This window comes from Anastrepha ludens, chromosome 6 (genome assembly GCF_028408465.1).
Source record: "Anastrepha ludens isolate Willacy chromosome 6, idAnaLude1.1, whole genome shotgun sequence".
Lineage (NCBI taxonomy): Eukaryota > Metazoa > Arthropoda > Insecta > Diptera > Tephritidae > Anastrepha > Anastrepha ludens.
Window position 1 is genome coordinate 37057003 of NC_071502.1, and position 24275 is coordinate 37081277.

The window sequence follows — 24275 nt, forward strand, 5'->3', positions numbered from 1 at the left end:
CGCTTTGGAAGTTTATAAGGATTTGGAACATATAGGGCGAACTTAGATTATTTTTAGGTTGACTGAAATGCATTTTGCAAAACAGCATAACGTACATAAAGATAAAGATTGGTAAAAAGTAAGCAAAGAAGTTAATTAATAAAAAACTTTTAATTTTAGGTTCAAATATGAGATTTTATTTGTCCCTATCACTAATCGATTTTCGGGCGATAGAAGTAGCACTGAGTTGAAATGCATAGGTCATAAGTTTAAAATTCGCGGGGAGTCATCACTGAGCTCTTTCGCAGAAACATTTCGTAGATTTTGTGGGAGAAAATTTCCAAAATAAAATTTACATTCTGCTCCATGGTTGAGAGAATTCGGAAGTTGTGGCAAACATCAGACCTTTAACCTGTTCTCCACGATTTTGAAAGAATCAGCTGATTTACTGACGTAACAAAACTGAGATTGTTATGGAGAATTAAAAAAAACGAAACCACTGCTTAGGTTACTTCGTTGCCTGAACAACTGCTGATTTGACGGGTATGTGAATACGTGTGAAATGAACGGAGGGTATTCTGCTGCCGAAACTCCAATTACTTAACAGCCGAAGTTCCTCTCAAAATTTTGCTTCGAATGCCTAAACCTTGTAAACTATCATCCTTGATCCTGGGCGACTGCGGGCTAGGGAGAATTGCAGATACTGTCCCAAAGTGTATCTCAGCAATGCGAGAACCTACTAAAGAAACGCAAAACATGTAGTTTCAGGCACACTAAGGCGACTTCAAAACAAATAAAAAAACCAAATCCCGCAACCACGGGTATGACGTTATTTTAGTTAAATTTAATCATATCAAATAAAGCACAATTTAAATAAAGAAATTAATACTTATTTACAAATTGTATGTTATAATATTTAAAACTGTTTATTTACATCTATATGTGTTACGGTTTGTCTCGTTTTATTCCTACAAGGTGGCACAAAATTAATAATCCAATTTTTGATTAACAACTTTTACTAAAAAAAAGTTATCGTAAGTGATGGAAATATTTATTTTGACCTTTACGCACTCTGACTGTATACTGCAGCTGCCTAGTTCACGTACGATGACTTTAGAAAAAATTATAAGTCCCCCGATAGGGCGATGAATTTTACGTCACCTTGTATATAACCGTTGCCTGACATTTTAAGTTTATTTATTGATTTGATGTCAATACTTTTAACAACATGTAACTGATGCGCTCGGTTGCTGGAAGTAATGCAAGAAAATTGAAAATTTGCTCACGATTACACAAATACCAAAAGGAGTATTTATACACTTAGGAGATGTAGATGTGAGGTAACAGCTAAGGACCACCAACCAAAGAGAAAGGTTATACTTACGTGTTTTTTTATTTTTTGTTTCCCCAATAATTTATTTATTTAAATTTTCAACAATATTTTAATTAAAACTATACTGTAACGCATCCACTGCCTCGCTGACGACATGAATCACATGAAAACGCTGATCACATAAAAATCTTCACATGCGATATAATGCAAGCGGTAACCGCTTATCGCAGAGCTTAGGGCATGAAGTTCTTCCACTTTGGATTTTGACATATTTCATTTGTACCACATCTTTGCAGTGCAACATTAGGCCTCTTCTTTTCGCCAAGCGTTAGCAACACCACATGAGGTCTATAGTAAGTTATACCAGTTTTATGAGGGATAACCAAGGCAAACCATAGGTAGCGCCTTCTTAAAAGCGTTTCTTTATTTTGTGCAATTTTGACAAGTCTGACGTCAGTTGCCCTTCCAATACAAAACAAACGAACAAAAGGAAGAGAACAATATTGTGATTTCTGAGATTTAAAATAAAAGACTAAAATTGTGAAAGCACAAATTAATATAAAGCCTTCAAACGCAGATTGTTTGCGTTTTTATATGGAAGACGCCGTGGCAAGAAGATGTGTATAGGGGTGTATAATTTCTTCTTTTTCGTTGTTTCCATTGCTTTCGCCTACTCTTCACAAACAAGTAATTCCCCTTCCTTTTGTTTGTTTATTCATGAGCTCTTACAACATAGCGAATTCGGAAGGTGTAACCATATACTCTATCATCCTTAAGATATAACCATACTCGCTAGCGGTGAATCTTGCTCGATAACTTTGTTGTTGCTTCCACATGCAGATTTTTCGTTATGTTAGCTTAGCAGAGAAGTGGCGAATAGAAGAGGCCTAATATAACATCAAAAGAAAAATTTTAAAACGAAGTGTTGCTTACAATTCCATTTACCTAGTTAACATTTTTTGCAAAAAAAAACAGCGAAGATATTGATTTACAAACTTTTTCATTTTTCGTTTAATAAACCTTTTCTCTTTCTCGAAAATACAAAGCGATAGCTCTTCGCGAATAGAGATTTAGGGTTAAGACTATGATTATGCGCTATTAAAATTTGGCCCATGTTAGACAATTAATATATATTGTGATACATTTGGATCGCGATCCATATTGATGGATTTTCAAATATTCATGGATCGTAAGTGTGTTGCACGCTCCACATTTGTTCACAGTATTTACAAGATTGCGATACTGTGAGTAAATTATTAAGGTGAGTCATTAAAGTTTAATTGCAAAATACATACAAATAAATTATATTCTTTTTATTTGTAGTATTTTGTTTTTATTTCATCAAGTATTGATGAATCCCATATTGACGGAACACGAGTTAATACAACACGGTCAATATTTAGGGAAAATACCCATTCGGTCCCCCGCCTCTTTTAAAAAAAGGGGTATAAGGGGGGGTAGAGGGGGTATTCTACTTTCTAAAAGTGAAAACCTCACCCCCAGGCGGCTCGCGCGATTTTTAATTCCAAATTTTCACTATATTATACATATATATATTTAAAAAAAAAAAAAAAAAAGCGCCGCAGGCGAAAATTTGGAATAAAAAATCGTCTATGCTGTCCACAGTATTTTTGCGTAAAACTTTCTTCTGCGTAGGCGGCCTTCGGCCGCACTTCAAAAAAATAACCCTCATCAGCCCAACTCCGGCTACGCAATCCACAGTATTTTTGCGTAGAACTCTTTTTCGCGTGGGCGGCCTTCGGCCGCGCTTCAAAAAAATAACCCTCATCAGTCCAACTCCGGCTAGGCAATCCACAGTATTTTTGCGTAGTACTCCATTTCGCGTGGGCGGCCTTCGGCCGCGCTTCAAAAAAATAACCCTCATCAGTCCAACTCCGGCTACGCAATCCACAGTATTTTTGCGTAGTACTCCTTTTCGCGTAGGAATTTTACGTGAAGCTGAACTGTATTTCGAAAATCATATCGATATTGTATTTATATATATTTATGAACTCAATATATACACCTTAGAGGTTTTAAACCCCCATTCCCTCATTATTCTAACCAAAAAGAGTGTGTGGAAATTATGTTCCTATGTTGCTTCGTTTTCAATCGCATTCTATTTTTTTATTATTTTTTGCTTCTGGCAGCACTCCATTCAGCCATGCTTTTCAGTTATTGTAAATTTAGCTGGCGCGTCAAGTGTTTGCAAGTTATAAATGCAATTTAAATTGTTAATTTATGGTATATATCAATAAAAAGAGTTAAAAGCGTGTGTGTATGTTAATGTAGTTTGAATATTTATTAAAATAAATGTGATAAGTGCACTTATTGTATCAAAATTTGGTGAAGGTAAAAGACAAATTTTATCAACAAATAACTTAAAAACTATTATTAACTGAATAGTGTTGGTGCTAGTTTTAGCAAAATAAGCTCGAAATCAACATCTCCTGTGAATTTCATTGGAAAATTCGTAATATTTCTCTCAAAACAAGTGAGGGGATACTGCATGGAGTCGGAGCCAATATTTATTGACAGTATTGCGATCTATATTGATAGTGTGGGAACACAGCTGAAAGTGTCGTACGGGAACACACCTATACCTATCCTTTTGGCCACACTGAATTCATTATTCATTTTTATTCATTATTCAATTTAATTTTAACGTCGTTATTCGTTCTAAGAAAGAGATCATAAGAAAGAGATCATTCGAGAAGCGTTCTTGCAAACGACAAGACATATAAATTTAGAGTTCCTTTATAAGTTATTAGTTTTATTTTAACTGCCTTGAATTAAACATCACAAATAAAGAGAGTTAATATAAAATAAAAAGCATATGTGGGGGTTTTAGTCCCCCACAATAGATTCCAAATATTTTTAAATTTTTTTTATATTGCATACTACAAGTTCAATAAATATTGTGATCCAAAAGTAATCACTGTAAATATTGAACGTCTGGCATGCGCCTGTATATCCAAGCTTATTTATCTAAAATTCGATTCATAAAAATATCGCTTTTAACTATCGAGTAAATACATCGCCATTTCTAGATATATTTATTAAATTACTTTACCAAAATGGTTAAGCCTAGTTTTATAGTTTTTGCAATAAATCATCGTGTACCTCTGATAAAATTCCGTAAGGGTGGGCTTCAGGCAATTTCGCATCCAGGAAAAGGATCTGATGCACACAATGTAAGTCGTTTGCATAAAATTTCGTGGTTGCATAATAATGTTATTATTGGTGGTATTTCGTGGTTCTTTGGTAATGGAAAAAATAGTTAACAAAGCTGTAAATATATCAAAGGGCCGACGTTAAAATAAACTGGTACACCTTCGTTAATTGCCCAACGATGCCAGGTTATTTTGTGTAAACAATTGTGCCTTAGTTGTAATTATACTACTATAGTTTACGGGCCGGGTGTCGAAATCAGTCAAATGGTATGGGTACTAATCATTGCATTGTGGTCACATTATTATTATACCGGCGAGGCAGTGTAGTTTTTTTAAGTCATTCTCAAATTAAAAAAAACTGATCCTGTAAAAATGGTGATTTGTGTCACTAATCTCAAATCCCTTTACGCACCAAATTGTGGTATTACTCAACTTTAAAACTAATTACACTCCATTGATACTTTCAAGATAATTTGCTAAATATTGTTAATTATTTCAATAACAAAAATGTAAACAATGTGATGAAAAAAACTTTGTCAAATTGTATCTGGTATTGCCGGTAATATTCGTTAACATCCTGAGCGAGTTCGCACGACAGCGACAATATTTCTAATATATCAATTAGAAAGTTTTTTTTTATAACCTTTTTGACCGTAGAACATAATCAAGGCAATCAAAATCCATACATTCAAAAAGCAGAAGATTAAATATTAATACATAATTCACCGCTTTTTTAAACTATATTTTAATATAATATGTTCATTTGTCTGTATACATTATATATTAGTAAATATGGGAATATTGCCTATTAAAGTAATTTATCCTCTTAATACCTTATAAATAAAAAAAGAGTTATCCCTACATTTTAATAGAGTAGCAATACCGATTTAGTTCATTATTCCTTCACACTTAAACTTTGTATATATATTTATTGGCGATATAATCAAGCTTTAGTCAACGTTTTTTAATTTTTTTTTGTAAAATGCAGTACTACATTTGTACTATGATGAAGGAAAGTGTGTTTACTTTCGCGTAATTAGTGAAAGAATAGGGCAGCGATATCGATATTTTGCGATAACACAGAGTGTTCAAAACGGCGATTTTTGTTATCCGATGTTTTGCTTTGATGGTGGTCAGTGTTCATTATTTTTGGGAATTATTATTATTTTTAATTAGGTACATATTTCAAATAAAGCTTATTTTGGTTTACATTTCCAGTTGTGAGGAGGAAGAGGATAATTCTCCTTCAGATTATGAATACGGGGATACCCTCATGGAGTTATTTTCAACAATTTTTCCATTCGCACCTCGAAGTAGATAATTACAAAAAAATGTCATATTACATATTGTTTATCTGATTTTAAATTTGACATGTCCCTTCCTCTGTTACTAATTAACTGATTTAAGCCTTGTGCGAGTTGCAATTACAAACCCTGGTTTGAACGACTATTTAAAGTAAAACGTTCGTTGTGAAATTCAGGAAACTTTGACAAAATTATTGCGTTCTAAGTCTTTGAAATCGACATCATAAAAATTTTGTTTGCACGATTGCTTCATTCATTTCTTTGACATTTTCAATAGCAAATGTATTTATTTATTTAGTCAATGGGTACAAGCTTCTTACAGACTAATAAGAAATAAAAATAGAATAAATAGCTAAAAAACAGAATATAAAGTAATTAAAAATACACTTTTCTGAGATGAAAAATCTCAATTGAATGAAATTCACTTAAGGCTCGAACAAGAGGAGCATTGCGCTATTTTATGACTTATTCTCCAAATGAAAGTAACGTATTTAAAATTAGATCGAATGAAAGACGTATATAATATTTGAAGGGTGTAAGAGTCGATGAATTTGGAACTATTTAGCCTCACAAAAAAAATTAAATAAATAAGACCAAGATCTTAAAGTTATAAAAACTTTAAGTTAAAAAAATAACACCAAGATCTTTAATTTCAATCAAACTGCAAAAAAAAAAAAACGAAATATTGTAAGACGTCGGCAGCACTTGTTTAGTTCCAGGACGTCAATGTCATATATAAGCTCAAGTGTACCATCTGGTATGGAATTGTTGGAAACTACTTTTAAATCATCAACGCAGCTCAAGAAGTTCGCGCAACGAAAGTAGCTACTTATGTAATTTATAAGCACTACTAATAAAAGAGGTCCTAGTATACTCCCTTGTGGAACGCAAGTATAACAAAGAAAAGTTTATAAGATTGTTACAACGCAAACTCTTTTGTATAAGTATGACTTAATCTAATTAAGAAACACATCATCAAAGCCCATACAAAATAACTTAAAGATGATTAAAGAATGTGAAACTTAATCAAAAGCTTTAAAGAAATCCATATAGACGCAATCAACCTGAAACTTATCGAATGATGTCAAAACCAATACTTTTAAATAATCAATTACTTTTGATCTATCAACATTTTACTATGTATTTTTTGTGAAGGTATATTTAACTTTTTGCTTTATTTAACAGGCGAATGTGACAGGTAATGCAGCTATTGAAGATTGGCAATTACCACAGCGGTACGCCCGTAAGCCAATCGACCGTGCCGAAATGGACTATATTAATAATGGTGGTCCCCTTTAAAATTGTTTTGTAAAAATCAATACACCAAATATATTTATGTATATACAAACATATTTTTTTTTCGTATTTAAATAAATAATATATGTACTTAGTACCCGAATAAGTAAATTTTCTAATGCTTGGTTAGGAACCCGCGATCTATGAACAGCATCGCTGGGTGTAGCGATTATTGTCATGACAGTAAGTGCAGCGACCAAAGTGTTGTGGGATACGGTACACTAGACAGGGCTAGTTTACTGGGGCGGCAGCCCTTGGTCGGGAAAAACCCGAGTCATTCCGGTAACGTAGAACCGGCCGCCATGGGAATGGTACTGCTACAAGAACAACAACAACCAAAGTGTTGCTACGAAGTAACAAAGCAGGGCTGTGTTCGTAAATGCGACATGACTTGCAGCATAAGCATCAGTGGCAACACTGCAAGTTTGACATTTGATACTTCTTATAAAATTTTTGACAATTTGCAAATACGTTTGTTTGCAGTTTTGAACGCGTATAATACTAAAATGGAAATTTTGCTGAATCTAACACTAACGAAATTTGTGAGCAAAGAAAAGATAGATTTTCTTTAAATTTAAGAAAAAGAAGGCTATTGAAGTTAAAGAGAAAAATGTTAAGGTACAAATGTTTGTCTTTAAAAAGAAAAATACCTAAAAACAAATCGTTTATTAAAACAATAAAGTCGTTTCCCGAGGACATTTTCTATTCCCACTTCCGAATGAATTGGGCCACTTTTAAAGTAAGGTTTTATAAGTTTTATGAAAATTAATAATTTATAGTTTCACTTTCCACAATACATTTTTTTCCCTTCTACCCGAATTAAACTCGACCTCCATATTCAACCGTACCCTCAGCAATAACTGTGTCTCCGCATTACTGAGATTTTCACTAAAAATTTAAAAATAATAATTTATACAATTATTATTAACATAATTTAACTAAATTTCAATACAAAAATTAAAATAAAACAGTTTTGCACTTACTTTTCATCAGACATCGTAGTTAAATGCAGTAAACAATTTTTTGATAGAAATTATGAGTGACAACTGATAGAATTGTTGTCTTTTTGAACGCTTGATTATTGCAGTGCTGCCATATTGGCATTTCTGAACGTTCTGTTTGTTATGCAATTGTAGTTTGCGCGTCATGTTGCATTTACGAACACAGCCCAGGTCTGCAAAATATATGCGACGAGAAAGAGAAACGTATATGCGTTTCCACGACAGTCGGAGAACCGAAACCGACCCGGATTTATATCCGGCCAAGGACTGTCACTCCAGCAGCATTCCCCGTATGTAAGTATGGGGAATGTTTATGCTGCTACAACAACAACAACAAGAAACGTATATGTACAGTGGAGCGTAAACATTTCTTTTGTTAATGCGACGGATGACGATGTTGATGTGGCGCATCGAATAAAGACGAATACCAACAATATTATAGTACGATTTTCCTCGCTAAAAAACTAAAAGCAACGAGAAGAATGTTAAAGCTAATTTTATCAGTGCAGAATCAGATACCGACTTAATAAAATAATACTCATACACACGGCCTCTTCTATTCGCTACTTTCCTGATCGCTATCTCTATGCTCAGTCTCCTTCTCTGAAAAGTCCCCACAGCTTCTGCAATGGGGGCTAAATGGTAACCCTAGCTTTATCCGCGTGTGTGCCGATCGTCCAGTGACCGGTAAACACAGCTACGAGCTTGGAAATTGAATGCCGAGGAGTCCAAAGAACTTTGTGAGTCCTTCGAATATCGTATTGGGGCCAAAGGGTTTTCGAAATAGCACATGAAGAAATGGAGCTCCATCTTTTCTGCCCTTTCCTGAGAAATAATTTGTTCAGTTCCCCTTTAACAACTGTCAAGGGGATGCCGATGGAAGGGTAGGAGGTCTCTAAGGCCAAGCCAATTCAGTCCCCTTCCTGACAAGCTCATCAGCAATTTCATTTCCCTCTATGTTCCTATGTCCTGGAACTCAGATCAGAGAAATGTTACCTGCACACTTAAGAGATTTGATCTCTTCTTTACAAGTTACCAGGCGGGAGTAAGAAAATATTGTGACGCATTTTTGGCTCAACCCAGTTTCAGCAAAGTGTTTGTTTTTGAAAGTATTTGAAGTAGGTGGTTAAGTAAGTGCTTAACATGTATTTCAAGCTCAGCATAATTGTCACATAACAGAGAGTGAGTAACTTTGGGGTTACAAAAGGAAATGCTTTGAAGACAATTGAAAATACCGCCGGTAGAGTGTTGCGTACAAATTATTTGCCCTGATTCGATTCGAATTACATGGAAATGCCGCCGAATTGGCCAGTTACGTAAAATTATTTGTTAAATTTATTGTCATCGAAAAATCATTGATAGAGACGAAGGCAATGAGAGAATTGTGAATGGATAATTAGAAATGTTGATGTATTGCTATAGTCTTTGCATAAGAGTTGCGTGTAAGTGCCAAATAAAGTTATTGTACGTGGGAGCATTTTATTATAACATAAAATCGAGACATTACAATTAAAATTGATCGATATGTTTATGGGGTTTCTTTGTGAAACATCGATATTTATGAAAATATCAGTTTTATCGATATTAATGCATGATATGATTCCCTTATTGTAAAAGCGGGCGGATATGTTTTATTAAAATATTTGCGTAGCATTTGGAAAATAATTTATAGAATTGTTTTATTCCAATTATTTGTTTAAATACCGGTCTTAAACGCAACGGATCAGTATAGCAGAACAATTTGGGAATAGTCATACATTTCTCAAGCTGATATAAGAGTGTTGTGTAACAATCTATTTAAAGCTGCTTTTACCGCTGGAGAAGTTCCTCGAAATGGCTCAGGAGAATGAAATAAATAGCAAAGAAAAGACGGTTTCAGGAGATGCACCATCATCATCTGCACCAGTGGAGTTGAATGATACTTCCGACGATAAGGGTCAGTCTAAAGGTATGTTTATGACTTTTATATAATACGAGATCCGTATGATGAAATTATCAAATTAGTTTAGTTTAATTGCAGCATAAATATCACTAGGAATATACTATAATTTTAGCTCTCTGTGATCGCTAACTAACTGTTCTCAAATTAAAATATGTAATTAAAATGTTTATTTAGTATAACCTGAAATTGGTGCACATGCCTGGAATTATGTGTGTTTATCGACAGTCAACTGGAAGTTGTAATTTTTCTCTAACGAGCTATAGGGGGTAAAAAGCAAAGTTTTACAAAAATTCAATGCAAAAATGATGAAGGCACATTGGCATTTTGTAACTTGTGGGGAAGGGTGAGTTTATCCCCTTTTGCCAAACGATATTAAAAAAGTAGTAGTGAAGTTCTTGTAAATTCTATGAAGTATTACATAATATTCAGTCTTATCGCTGAGTCTGCCGTAAAAATGTTACGATTATAACCCCTCGGTATGAAACCGGAAAATTTGCTATCACTTAATCCATGGGACCTCGAAAAAGTGCTGTCAAACACAAATGGCAAAATGTGATGTTTCTATACCAGCGGGCACGAATTAAACAGAAACAAATTTTAGCTTAAAACAATATTTTTCCGTAAAATGAATTCTAATCGATATGCTGTAATAATATTTTTGACTGAAGGAAGGCACAAAAGTTGAAGAATACCTACGACAGTCGGTTCTGCGTTACAGGAACGTCCCGGGTTTATAACCGGTCAAGGACTGTCACTCCAGCAACATGCCCCGCACATGTATGGAGAATTTGTATGATGCTACTACAACAACAACAGTACCTAAAACGCAATGGAAGACATTGAGAAATGTTTGAAATCTTTGGAAATAGGTGGCACTTTGTAAGGAAAATTCTTGGTTGCTAAAATATGTAGAAGTTTCCGAAGTTTTAAGTAACAGATTTGTTAAAATTTTTCGATTGAAGAAATCGGCACTTATACATGTGCTTGTAGTGCTAATAGCAGTCGCGAAGCACCAGTCGACACTCCCGCCAGGGCTGAAGAGGTGGACCGCGAACTACCTGAGTGGTCGTCACTCATCGGTAGTATTTCGAGACCAAACCTCAAAACAGAGAAAAATAAAGCAAGGAGTACCGCAGGGTGGTGTCCTTTCACCCTTGCTTTTTAATTTCTATATTTCGAAACCCCCCCAGCCACCAGAGGGAGTCTCACTGGTCTCATATGCCGACGACTGCACGATAATGGCGTCGGGCAATGACATTGATGGCCTATGCTCAAAAGTAAACGACTACCTCGCCCGCCTTTCTCGCTTCTTCACTGAGAGAAACTTAAAACTTTCTCCCACTAAATCCACGGCGACCCTTTTTACCACCTGGACAAAGGAGGTCAAACTGCCACTTCAGGTACACGTCGACGATACCCCAATTCCGACGATAAACAACCCCAGAATTTTGGGAGTCACCTTTGACAGCTTGCTCTCCTTCTCGGCGCACACAACCGCTATTGCAACGAGAGTACAGAATCGCAACAAGGTCCTCAAGTCGCTTGCCGGCAGCACTTGGGGCAAAGACAAAGAAATGTTGCTGTCGACTTTCAAAGCAATAGGCCGACCGGTTCTGAACTATGCCGCGCCTGTCTGGTCGCCTGGAACCAGTGATACGCAGTGGACGAAGCTTCAGACCTGCCAGAATACTGCCATCAGGACCGCGACAGGATGTCTCCTGATGTCCCCTATCCACCATTTACATGACGAGGCGCACATGCTCCCGGTTAAGGAGCATAATAAAATGCTCGGCAAGCAGTTTCTGCTTGGGTGTCACCGTAGGCCTCACCCATGCAGACACCTGCTCGAGCCTGAGCCACCTCCCAGGCACATCAGGAGACACTTCCTCAACTACGTGGACGAGATCCAGGACAAAACTGACAGACCTCTCCAGGATCAGACAGTATACAGACAGGCTATTAACGACATTCATCGGGAGACACTTACCACCTTCCTAAACTCCCGACCCCCGAATGCCGTTATCGGAGTCCAACCACCACCTATCGCAGACGAAGAGCTCCAGCTTCCTCGAGAGTCCCGCGTAATCTTGGCACAATTACGTTCTGGATATTGTAGTAGGTTAAACTCCTACCTATCCAGAATCGACCCCGACATACTAAACATATGTCCTGCATGTGAAGGTACCCCGCACGACACTAACCACCTCTTCACACGCCCCATCAAACCCACTCATCTAACACCTCTCTCCCTCTGGACCCAACCCGTCGAAACTGCCAGTTTCCTGGGCCTACCGTTAGATGAGCTAGACGAAGACGACCGGTAATTTACACTACACTGACAGGGCGAAGATACTGCTACAACAACAACAACAACACCAGTCGGGTCAAAACCGGCATTTTGAAGATTCATAAATTTAAGAAGGACCTGCCGTAACAACGGACAGACAAGTAATGTTAGACAAGTACAGTTTGATTTTAAAATAAAGTAAACATAAAGTGGAATGTTCTGGCAATCGCAAAACCAAAAAAAAAAAAAATGTGCTAACACAGGATAGCTCAAGTGTTGCAAGGTTGCTGTCAATGAATGAAATTCATATACTGGCTAAGATTTTTTGCGAGAGGCGGTCATTATCACGATGTTGATTTATACCAAACGGCCCCACCAAAATTTTAAAGATGTTTTGAATACATTGCAGTTACTGTGTCCTCTATCGATTAAGCTGCAAATGAGCGATGAAGAACAACGTAACGGGAAAGTGACTTACGCCAAACACAGGCTTCTGGGTATAATAATATGCGTGGACGCAAAACACGTTAAAATAATTTCACATGCCAAAGATAATTTTCTGTATTATAACCGTAAGAGTTATTTGAGCATTTGTCAGAAAACGTCTGAGTTCAGTTTTTTTACAATATTCACAATCTTTTTTGTAAATTTTTTACGAAACTATGTAAATAAAAACTAACGTGTAAAACAAAGTTTTAAACTTTGTCCAAAATTCATTGAAATTCGACCAATTTCAAAAAATTTGCATGAAAAATTTAAATTTTTTGATTAAAAGAAATTTTTTATGTAAGCAATTTTATCGCTCATTCAGTTTCAGAACAGTTGAATTGTAAAATTTTCTTTTGTTTCATACGATGCTGAGAATTTTCTTCAATAAATAAATAAAGCAAATCCTCGGAAGTCTTTTGAAACTGAACGCAGACCTTTTCTGCTTATCAGTAACTATTTTTTTTATTTATTTAGCTTATGAACATTACTTTTTTGACTATGAGAACGTGAAAAAAATAGTAATTAAACTTCATAAATTCTAAAATTTAATATATTCGCAAAAGGTGACAGTGAAAAATCGAGATCAATAGAATTAGAGTTTGAATTAAAATCATTAATAGCATTCCGGGCGTATTTTGCTTTATCATTGTCGCTATAAAATGCGCTAAAGGAGTGTACTGCAATTTAAGGGGGGAAGCTGGTCTAGAATTTTGAAAAAATCGAAAAATTTTTTTTTGTCTTAAAAGGTGCTTTAGGGTCTTAGAAATAATATACCAAATGAGGGATGCCAGCAAAAATGTCTAAATGCCCAAATTTTTCATTCGATGGCAGTGCCTCGCAGGTATGCCCCGAACGCTACTTACAACTTTAAACGCGTTTTTCTCGAAATCACTTTTTTTAAACTGGCCGAAGACATAACTCGAACAAATCTTTACCGATTCTTACGAAATTTTGACAATACATTCGAAATACCTTTCTCCGGAGACGTACGTAGGATTTTTTATTTATATTACATAGTTTTTTTTTAATCAACAATTTTATGTCGTTCTTTATAGTGAAAATTGTAACTTTTTGTTCAAACGTGCACCATTTCGCGAAAAAACAAAATATCGAAAAAATCCTACGTACGTCTCTTTCTGTTGTTATATAGGAACTAAAAAAATTTTATTTTTTGATCCAGGACAAAAATTAAGGAGTTTACGTCTTCGGCAATGGACCCACTAGAAAAAAAGGCGCCTTAGGAGAACTGCTGGACAGCGGCCATTTTGAAATTAATTCAGACGAAAAATTTTGTATTTGTACCATGAAAGCTATATTATTAAACCTATTTCACAGATTTTCGATTGATTCCTTTGTTGAGTCAAAATAAATTCATAAAATATGCCCATTTTTTGCGCTCTAGACCAGCTTCCCCCCTTAAGGTATAAGGATTTGAAAATTCAAAAATTAATTAATGTTTATAGGGAATTAAAATATAAAAAAACAAAAATCAAAATATAAAATAAAAAAAAATCGAAATATAAAAAATAAAATAAAAAAAAAGTCGAAATATAAAAATTAAAATTAAAAAAAAAAATCAAAAGCAAAATTATTAGTAAAGGAAAGTTTGGTATAAAAAATAAGATTTAGATCTTTAATTTCTTTGATAGCTACGAAAATAAATAGGTAACGAAAATATTAGTCGTTTATGAACGAAACAAAGAGCAGGGGCCTGAGGAACGCCTTAGGTGGCAATGAAAATAACAGATGGTTAGGTTAGTAGGTGAGGTTAAAAATTTGTTCAAGCAAAGTCCCACATGGATGAGAAACACAAATTTCGTCCGTTGTTGTCAAAGCGCTATTAGGGCCAGAGACACAAATATGACTCTTACTAATTTAGAAAAACATAATGCAAGCTTAGACATCCAAGTTTTGCGATTAAAATTTTATTCGACACCTGCAAAAGCTTTCAAGAAGTCTGTGTAGATATAATCTAGCGGACATCCAATAGAAAAGCTGAAGTAAAAATTGCTAGATTGGAGGTTGTGGAGTGGCCAGGTTGTATACCTAATTTGGGCAATAGTTAAATATATTATAAGTATACTCGTATGTATGTTAGTACGTAATACTGGAGGTTTATACATTTACTTAAAAATCAGTTAAAATATATAAAGTGTGTTCCTTCTCATGGCAGGAACGGACGGAATTTATATTCGGCGAAGGACGTGTCATTTCAGCAGCATTCTTGAAACATTTATGAGGGATTTTTATGTTTAAAATGTGCCAAACACTGTCATGCACCTATCAATAACCTTATTTTGGCAATTAAAAATTAATTTGCTATGCATTTACAAATATCAAACTATTTTGATTTTTTTTAATTATTTCAAATAACAAAAGATATTCAGCAAAAGAAAAACATTAGAACAAGTTAATAAATTAATATAAAATATTTAATTTCTTTGGCTTTATTTTTGAACAAATTTGTTTTTGGAAATTTGAAAGCTTTTCCGGGCGCGTTGACAAAAAAAATTTAAATTTTTCGTTTTTGTCAGACACTTTATTAATACACTTTGATTCTAACCAATTCTGTTTAGAAAATTTAGGATTGAACTCAGTGATGCTACTCTAGCGATATCACATTTACGATATAGCCACCTTTTTCGTACAATCTACTAAAATCGTATTTCGACGGATTTGTTGATTGGGCTGGGCTGTTTAATAAATTTAATGGAAAAAATTATAATCGTGTTTGCGTGTATGTAGCAGATTTAAAAAAAAATTTTTGTAAAAGCAGAAATTTTTTGTAAAATTTAGTGGAAAAAGAAATTTTGAAGTTTTTTGGAAAACAATTTTTTTAAATTAAAAAAAAAAATTTTTTTTATTAAACATTTTTTTCCAAAAGAAACAGAAATTTGGTTTTTAATTTTTTCCGACAAAACAAGTTTTTTCCAAAAACCAAAAATTTTTCTAAAAAATGTGTAAACTACTTCTTTTTTCGAAGAATTCCAAAAAATTTTTTCCCAACATTTTTTGTTGTAATTAAAAAAAAAAACACCGTCAGATATACTTTTATTATTTTATAAATAGCTGAGACTATGTTCAGTATTCCTTGAAAGTTTCTCTTGGGACTCCCGTAATTTCTCGAGTTACATTCAAATTCTTACAGCGAACCAGTGAAAAATACCGTGTATCTACTTGCTAATGTATGTAACGACCTTTGATCGGTTTGGAAACGATCATAATATCCAGGTTTTTGCGAAAACACAGATATTAAAATTTATGAACGGTGCATTTTACAGGATCTTGCTGTAAATCCCAGCAAAAAACGCTAGTTTTATTCACACGGAAAAGGAAACTGGAAGGCCTTAACATTCCAGTGCTTAGAGGCGTTAATCTAAGTTGTTGTTGTTGTATGAGCATAAACGTTCCCTATACATGTATGGGGAATGCTGAAGTGACAATTCTTGGTTAGATATGAATCCGGGTCGTTCGAGTTATGTAGAACCGATTGTCGTAGAAAGTATAGTATTCTAAATATTCATATGTAGCCTTAGTTAGACCGAATTTCCCGTATTCTGCTCGGATAGTGAGGCAGAACCATGTCCAAAACCACGTTTTTTGTGTTAAACGGCATGGGCATTACGGGCACGGCCATCATGGTTATAACATCGGATCTTAATAGCTCTAAGCTCTAATAGCTAATAAATGACCAATTCATTTCAGAGTCTTTTAGTTTAACCAAGAAATTATATGATAATATTAATTTGATTTTATGTCTCGATTTAAAAGGAAAAGATGACAAACCTAACAATGAAATGAATAAATCATCGGAATCAATAGGAACAGTTAAAAATGGCAACAATATTCCCCAAAACACTGAAAGTCTTCAAAAAGAGGTGATTGATGGTGAAGAGTCTTCTCATTCGTCAGAGTCCATTGATTTAGAAACACTTCATGATGTTGGTATAACAATACATATACAGAGTCCAGGTGCTGAAATGCTTTCTGTTCAATTATCTAGTATGGAGTTGGTGCAAGAGATACATCAATTGCTGATGGATCGGGAAGATACTTGTCATCGGACATGCTTTTCTTTACAGTTGGATGGTGTAACCTTAGATAATTTTGCGGAATTGAAAACAATAGAAGGTTTAAAACATGGATCGACTATTAAAGTTATCGAAGAACCTTACACTATGCGTGAGGCCCGCATTCATGTGCGCCACGTTCGTGATTTATTAAAGAGTATGGACCCTTCTGACGCCTACAATGGGCTTGAATGCAATTCTTTGACTTTTTTACATACCATTACTCAAGGAGATCTACTGGAAAAGAAAAAATCACGATCTGATTCCGTTGATTGTACGCCACCAGATTATGTAATGCCCGGTGTTAAGGAGGCACCCCTTACTCCATTGCAGCCTGGATTGAAGAACTCAAAACCACCTCAAGCACTTAAAATATTGACCAGCTCTGCTTGGAATCCTCCACCAGGGCCTCGCAAATTGCATGGTGACTTAATGTACTTATATGTCGTAACAATGGAGGAGAAACGCTTTCATATTTCTGCATGCCCTAAAGGATTTTATATAAACCAATCTACAGACGAAGTTTTTAATCCTAAACCAGACAATCCAAGCCATTTAAGTCATTCGTTAATAGATCTTTTATCGCAAATTTCACCAACTTTCAAGCGTGCATTTCAACAGATGCAGAAGAAGCGTACACTGCGTCATGCGTTCGAACGTGTCGCCACGCCTTATCAAGTATATCAGTGGACTGCGCCACAGTTAGAGCATACAATTGATGCAATCCGTGCTGAAGATGCATTCTCTTCGAAATTAGGGTAAATATTTTGTGAGTTATTGAAGTAGGCGCTATATTACTAGATTTGTTGCAGGTATGAGGAGCACATCCCGGGACAAACGCGCGATTGGAATGAAGAGTTACAAACCACGCGTGAATTACCTCGCAAAACGCTACCAGAACGTTTATTACGAGAACGTGCTATTTTCAAAGTGCATGGGGACTTCGTGATTGCAGCAACACGTGGGGCGATGGCTGTTATAGATGGCAATGTCTTGGCTATAAATCCTGGAGAAGACCCAAAAATGCAGATGTTTATATGGAATAACATCTTTTTCTCATTGGGATTCGATGTACGGGATCATTATAAGGACTTGGGTGGTGATGTAGCCGCCTTTGTCGCTCCTCGCAATGATCTGCATGGTGTGCGCGTTTATAGTGCCGTAGACGTAGAAGGCCTTTATACGTTGGGGACTGTGGTTATAGACTATCGTGGCTATCGAGTAACAGCACAATCGATTATCCCCGGTATTTTAGAGAGAGAACAGGAACAATCTGTTGTCTATGGTTCCATTGATTTTGGCAAGACCGTTCTTAGTCATCCTAAATATATAGAACTATTACGAAAAGCCGGAAAACACTTAAAGATCATGCCTCATTCCGTGTTAAATGAACGCGATGAACCAGTAGAGTTGTGTTCCTCTGTCGAATGTAAAGGCATTATCGGCAATGATGGCAGACACTATGTTCTTGATCTGCTCCGTACTTTTCCACCAGACGTTAATTTTTTAATTTTGGATGATATTCAAATCAGTCCTGAGCTAAAAGCTCTGGGATTTCCTATAGAACACAAGCATAAATTATCTTGTTTACGGCAAGAGTTACTTGAGGCATTTATCGAAGAACGTTATGTGACTTTTATACGCAGCGCAGCGCAGCACTTGCAAAATTTCAATTCACAAAAAGCAGCTGTTGAAAACAATAATGAACTAAGTAGTGAAGAGAATAAAGTGGAGCAACCAGCAAACGAAAATCAGAAGGCAATCAACGCGGGAAGCAGTACAAATGATATTATGGTACATGCGCTAGATGCCATTAAAGAAGCTCAATACAACGTGGCTACTACTGATGAGACGCAAGCAGGAGATGTTGTGAGACATGCTTGTGCCGCCGTTGGTTCATTGAAAGAACAAGAGTTTGATTTTCGTTTTAATCCAGATGTGTTTTCACCAGGATTACGCCATGTTGATAATCCCAATCGTTACAATTCAATTGCTAAACAAAAAAAGCTTATCCAAGATGCAGCCGAATTTTTGGTTAACAAACAAATACCGTCTTTCATTAAAGAACACATGAATCATACATCACCGCCTATGGATGGTACAAGTTTAACGGAAGCATTACACAGTCATGGCATTAACGTTAGGTGAGTACGCTAATCCAATTCATTGTTTAACTTTTTATTTGATTGATGCTTTTTTGAAGATATCTTGGAAAAGTCATAGATATGCTAGAGAAAATACCGCGGATGGAATATTTACATAGAATCGCCGTTGTTGAGCTAATAGTACGGGCTACCAAACATATTTACTACACATACATGCAAGGCACAGATGTTATGCACTTATCCAATGCTATAAGCCATTTCCTGAATTGTTTTCTCTCATCGGGACCTGTATCTGCTGCAAGCAACGCAAGTGACGCAAATAAATCAAACCGGCGTGGTAAAAGTAAAAAATATAACAAAAATGTTATTGGTAATTCTCTTGTAAATGGCTCTGGAAACAAAAATGCTTCAAACACTGAAAATAATGATTGGCTATTAATGTCTCAAAAGTCACTTTGGACACAAATAAAGAAAGAAGCCAAGGCTTATTGGGATTATGATCTCAGATGCGACTCAATTGAAACGGCTATTGAAGTATATGGGTTCCATCGAGTAAGTGTTTTGCGGTCTTTCTGTCTGAAAGTTGGAATTCAAGTTTTACTGCGAGAATACAATTTCGATTTGCGAAATAAACCAACCTTCAATGAAGAGGATATACTCAATGTATTTCCAATTGTTAAACATATAAGTCCTCGTGCGTCGGATGCTTACAATTTTTATACCACTGGCCAGTCGAAAATACAGCAGGGACTATTCAAAGAAGGTTATGAACTTATTAGTGAGGCGCTTAACCTTTTAAATAATGTTTTCGGTGCCATGCATTCCGAGAATGGCTCGTGTTTACGTATGTTAGCTCGACTTAGCTATTTATTGGGCGATCCACAGGAGGCTCTGGCCATACAACAACGCTCTGTCATTATGAGTGAACGTGTCAACGGTATCGACCACCCATGCACCGTGTTGGAATATGTAAATAAAGTGTAAGATAAAAAGAAAAGCAAATATTTAAATTTTCTATTTGTAGACACATCTATCGTTATACTGTTTTGCTAATGGACAAATTGGTGCGTCCTTAAAACTGCTTTACCGTGCTCGATATTTGTTGGTTTTGATATGTGGTGAAGATCACCCAGAAGTTGCCCTCATAGATGTAAGATCGATATGAAGTGTAAAAAATAATATTTTTATATAATCTTCTTATTTCAGAGTAATATTAGCCTTATTTTGCATGCTGTAGGAGAGTACGAGTTATCGCTACGCTTTATCGAACACGCGCTGCAGTTAAATTTGAAGTACTTCGGTGACAAGTCCATGCATGTCGCCGTGAGCTACCACTTGGTTGCAAGAACTCAGTCATGTATGGGAGACTTCCGCTCAGCTCTAAATAATGAAAAGGAGACATATGCCATTTACAAGTCTCAGGTAATAATGTGAATTTCCATACTAAATATATTTGTGTGTGTGCTTTTGCTACTTAGAGCGCACAATTCGTTCTTTTATACCAAAGCCGGTAAAGAGATAAAGTTAAATTAGGCCAAGTTCGAAAAGATAGAAGTAGATGATTTCCCTATGACTAGGGCCCACCTTTCATGAAAATATTATATATACTATATTTATAACTGCCCCGCGGTGGTCAGCTTTTACGACACCGGACTGATCCGGAGCCATACTTCTGATAAATGCTTGCAGCACCCGGTCCGTCTGCTCTCTGCTCCGCATATTATTGTTCCGCGTCAGAGCCACACATCGATTGTAACAGTTGTGTCAACTAAAATCATGCTCGGATATTCGGCACCACGGAATGTAGCAGGCATTTTGTTGCATCAAGTGCCACTTCCCTGATACCAGCCACTGGGTATTCTATTTCCCTTTGTTGTTGTTGTAGCAGCATAAACATTCCCCCTACATGTACGAGGAATGCTTCTGGCGTGACAGTCGTTAGTCGGATATAAATTCGGGTCGTTCCGGTAATTTAACGACTGTCGTGGAAATTATTTCCCGTCAGTGCCACAGGTGGAGCCACACTGTATGTTGACTATTTCGCCATAAAGGTCATCACCCGAACACTCCAAATACTGTCTCATCGGATGTTATCACCGTGTAAGCTTCGGCGCCAAACGATAGAATGGGCATGATGAGTGACTTATACAGTGTGAGTTTTATTCGCTGAGAGAGGACTTTACAACTCAATTGACTACTCATCACCAGAGCCATTTGCTTCGTTTTTTTATTGAGCTTAGAGAAGTCAAAACCAACGGTGCGGTTGTTCAGATCAATGATATTAATATCGGTATATACCAGCAATTATACGCTTTTATAAAATAATATTTTGCAACAACAGATTAAAGAAGTCGCTCTGTCTGAAACCTCGTTTGGTATCAAACGGCTCAGAAAGAAAATTCTCTTCGCGGCATATAAACACTCTTTTGTATCTTCAAAAGCGGCTCTACAATCGGTCTGTAGGTCTGAAGTCACACTGATAGGCTCCCATCAAGTCTTCAGTCTTTCGCCCAAGACGCTCGATATACAGTGCATATCCGTTTTCCAGAAGACTAATTTCGCGTTAGTTACAGGAGAACACATAAATTCGATCCAGAGTCATTCATTGATCCGACCATATTGTTGTTGTTGTTGTTGTAGCAGCATAAACATTCCGCATACTTACATACGGTGAATGCCGCTGGAGTGACAGTCCTTGGCCTGATATAAATCCGGGTCGTTTCGGTAACGTAGATCCGACCACACTACGCACTCGCGTATTTCAGCCTCGTTTCTTAATTCGGATAATACGTCTCTGTTTTCTCAACGCACGGTAGCGACCCCACACACTTCGCGTTACATCCGATAGTAGCGTGTTATAGCGTGTCTCGTCAAACCTGTTGTCTTTTTCGGGATCGCCGAAATGGATTACGACATCCGATCAGGAGGCAGCTACGTAGCTTGATGGACCTTTTTGTGCTGGAAGTCGATCAGCATCCGTCTGAGTTTTCTAACTGTTCGATCAAAAATTATTTCCCCGCCCTCCCTGGTATTGAAGTCACTCAGAAAAATTTTTATGTCTGTGAGTGGGAAGCTGTCATAATTAAGTTTCAGGCGCTACATATAGTGTATATTTGTTTTAAGTTTGTATGTTGTCATCTTTGTCATATTAAATTGTTATTGCAGCTGGGAGAGGCTCATGAGAAAACTCGAGAATCAGCGGAATGCCTACGTTTGCTTACGCAGCAAGCGGTACTCTTACAACGTAAAATGAACGATATATATTCGAATGGAAAATTAAGCACTGGACTACCGCCAATTCACATTCAGCCACCAACTATGGGTTCGGTGTTGGAGATGCTCAACACCATAAATGGCATATTGTTCGTTCAAATCAGGTAGATTCATATATTTTAAACAGAAATATATATGAATAACTGAAAACTCTTTTCTTTTTCTAGTCAAAAGGATATAGCTAAGGTGCGCACTGAAATAGAAAAGCACTTGAAGAGTACGAGCAATGGTAATGACGCTGCTGAAACAGCTGAAAAAAATGACAGTTCCGATCATGCAAATTATTTGACAGATTCTCCTTCTAACACTGAAAAGACTGAGTTATTGATCAATGGGCATGAGAGTAGTGAAGATAAAGGTTTGAAAAGTTGAGTTACCAGTATTTGGGATTAAAATCAACCGTTCGAACATATATATGGATTAGAATAAAAGAAAACAGTCTAATCTGTCCTTTAAAATTGTTGTGCATTTATGATTTATAAGCTTTGTTTCAGCCTAATAGTCAATATGATGATTTCTATTAAACTAGACTGAAATATACATACATATGACGTTATACGAATTTGTACAAAAGTTTAGCCAATGAATGAAACTTTATGAGGGAAATGGTTTATAAAACAGCGAGGTCGCGGTATGAAGTATTTATACTATTGGCACACCGGGGTCGAGTGCCCAACCTCTCACCTTACTCAACACTTCATATCGGAGGCATTGTGGGAGTAATCTGTAAGTACTTTATGATCGAGTGCAGTCTGCATTGAATAATTTAGGAACACAGAACAAGCTTTTTCCGTCAACACTTCATAAAGAATTGACTGAATTTTATGGGTGCCAGACATTTATTTTCCAAATGCGACGCTCCGCCTGGCTGAGCTTCAGATGCTTTTGGAATCTTAGGAGGTGGTGAGTATTGTGTGACGTGAGCCAATATGGAATGCTACCAATCTCTAAAAAAAACTAAATTTGCTTTTAGGTATGAAAATCAAGTGCCACATAAAGGGGGGCGTATCTTATTCCTACCCCTACGATTTCTTCTCATATACACCCCGTGGCGAAATTATAAAGACAACACAATTGTTTGTATAAAAATATAATTCATCCGGCAACAAAAACCATGTAACTGGAGACTGATCCAGCTTTGGCTTCGGCTTCGACCATTTTCGGCCAAAAAACTTCAGTTCGGTTTTGGACAAAAAAGATATAAAATTATTCAACTATGAGTAAATATAATAGGCCTCTTCTTTTCCCCAACCGTTAGTAAGTGGCGAATAGATACGGCAATTAGTATAAATGAACATATATTTTTAACACGGAATAGAGCTGCCTTAAATTACATGTGTTGATAAGGCAGTACGGTATACCAGTCTAATGAGTAATAACCACATTCGTTAGTGGCGAATCTTGCGCGATAACTTTGTTGTTGCTTTCGCATGCAAATTTTTCGCTAGGTTAGTCGAGCATAGAGCTAGCTATTATAAGGCCTCTTCTATTCGCCATTTCCTCGCTCGCTATCTTTATCGATTAACTTAACAGAATTTTTAGAATATGGGTATGTAGTTTTTTGTACACAAAATGATTTTTGGCATTTTTTGTTTTTGGTAACGCTGTTAAGCTTTTTCTCCCATATAAAAAAAGTCGAGCGTCGAGCGAGCACCCCGGTTTATAAGCAGATATTCATTCGTGGTCGCCATACGAAAATGTGGTATTTAAAGGTTATGGGGCTTCATAACATACGAATTTCGAAAACAATAAGCCATTATTCCATTTTTGAAAATTTCCATATTTCGTTCTGTTGTCCTTTTAAGCTCCGAAGTCGTTTTCACATTCGAAGTTGGGTCATAAGCGAAGTTGGGTTTACGCAAGTGGTAACACCATCAGACTAAAATATTTTAAACTTACGCAAGTTTTTAATGGTAATTCAGAAACTAAAAAGATTTAAAAGGTTTTTGCCAGTAAGTTCATTAAAATTCACTCGGAAGTGAATTACATAACCTGCCCGAATATGGTAGAATCAGAAACGTGC

The 24275-nt window shown here is 36.2% G+C and overlaps 2 protein-coding genes across 2 annotated transcripts; both read left to right on the forward strand.

Moving 5' to 3' along the window:
* Positions 1-4332: 4332 nt before the first annotated feature.
* LOC128867919 (uncharacterized) lies at positions 4333-7182 on the forward strand. The gene is made up of 2 exons (XM_054109543.1): positions 4333-4506; positions 6975-7182. The coding sequence occupies exons 1-2, from the start codon at positions 4390-4392 to the stop codon at positions 7086-7088; spliced, it is 231 nt and encodes a 76-aa protein (XP_053965518.1). The 5' UTR covers positions 4333-4389; the 3' UTR covers positions 7089-7182.
* Positions 7183-9675: 2493 nt separating this feature from the next.
* LOC128865661 (protein clueless) lies at positions 9676-22710 on the forward strand. The gene is made up of 8 exons (XM_054105899.1): positions 9676-10034; positions 16576-17632; positions 17687-19018; positions 19078-19948; positions 20004-20129; positions 20186-20401; positions 22145-22356; positions 22420-22710. The coding sequence occupies exons 1-8, from the start codon at positions 9920-9922 to the stop codon at positions 22622-22624; spliced, it is 4134 nt and encodes a 1377-aa protein (XP_053961874.1). The 5' UTR covers positions 9676-9919; the 3' UTR covers positions 22625-22710.
* Positions 22711-24275: the final 1565 nt, after the last annotated feature.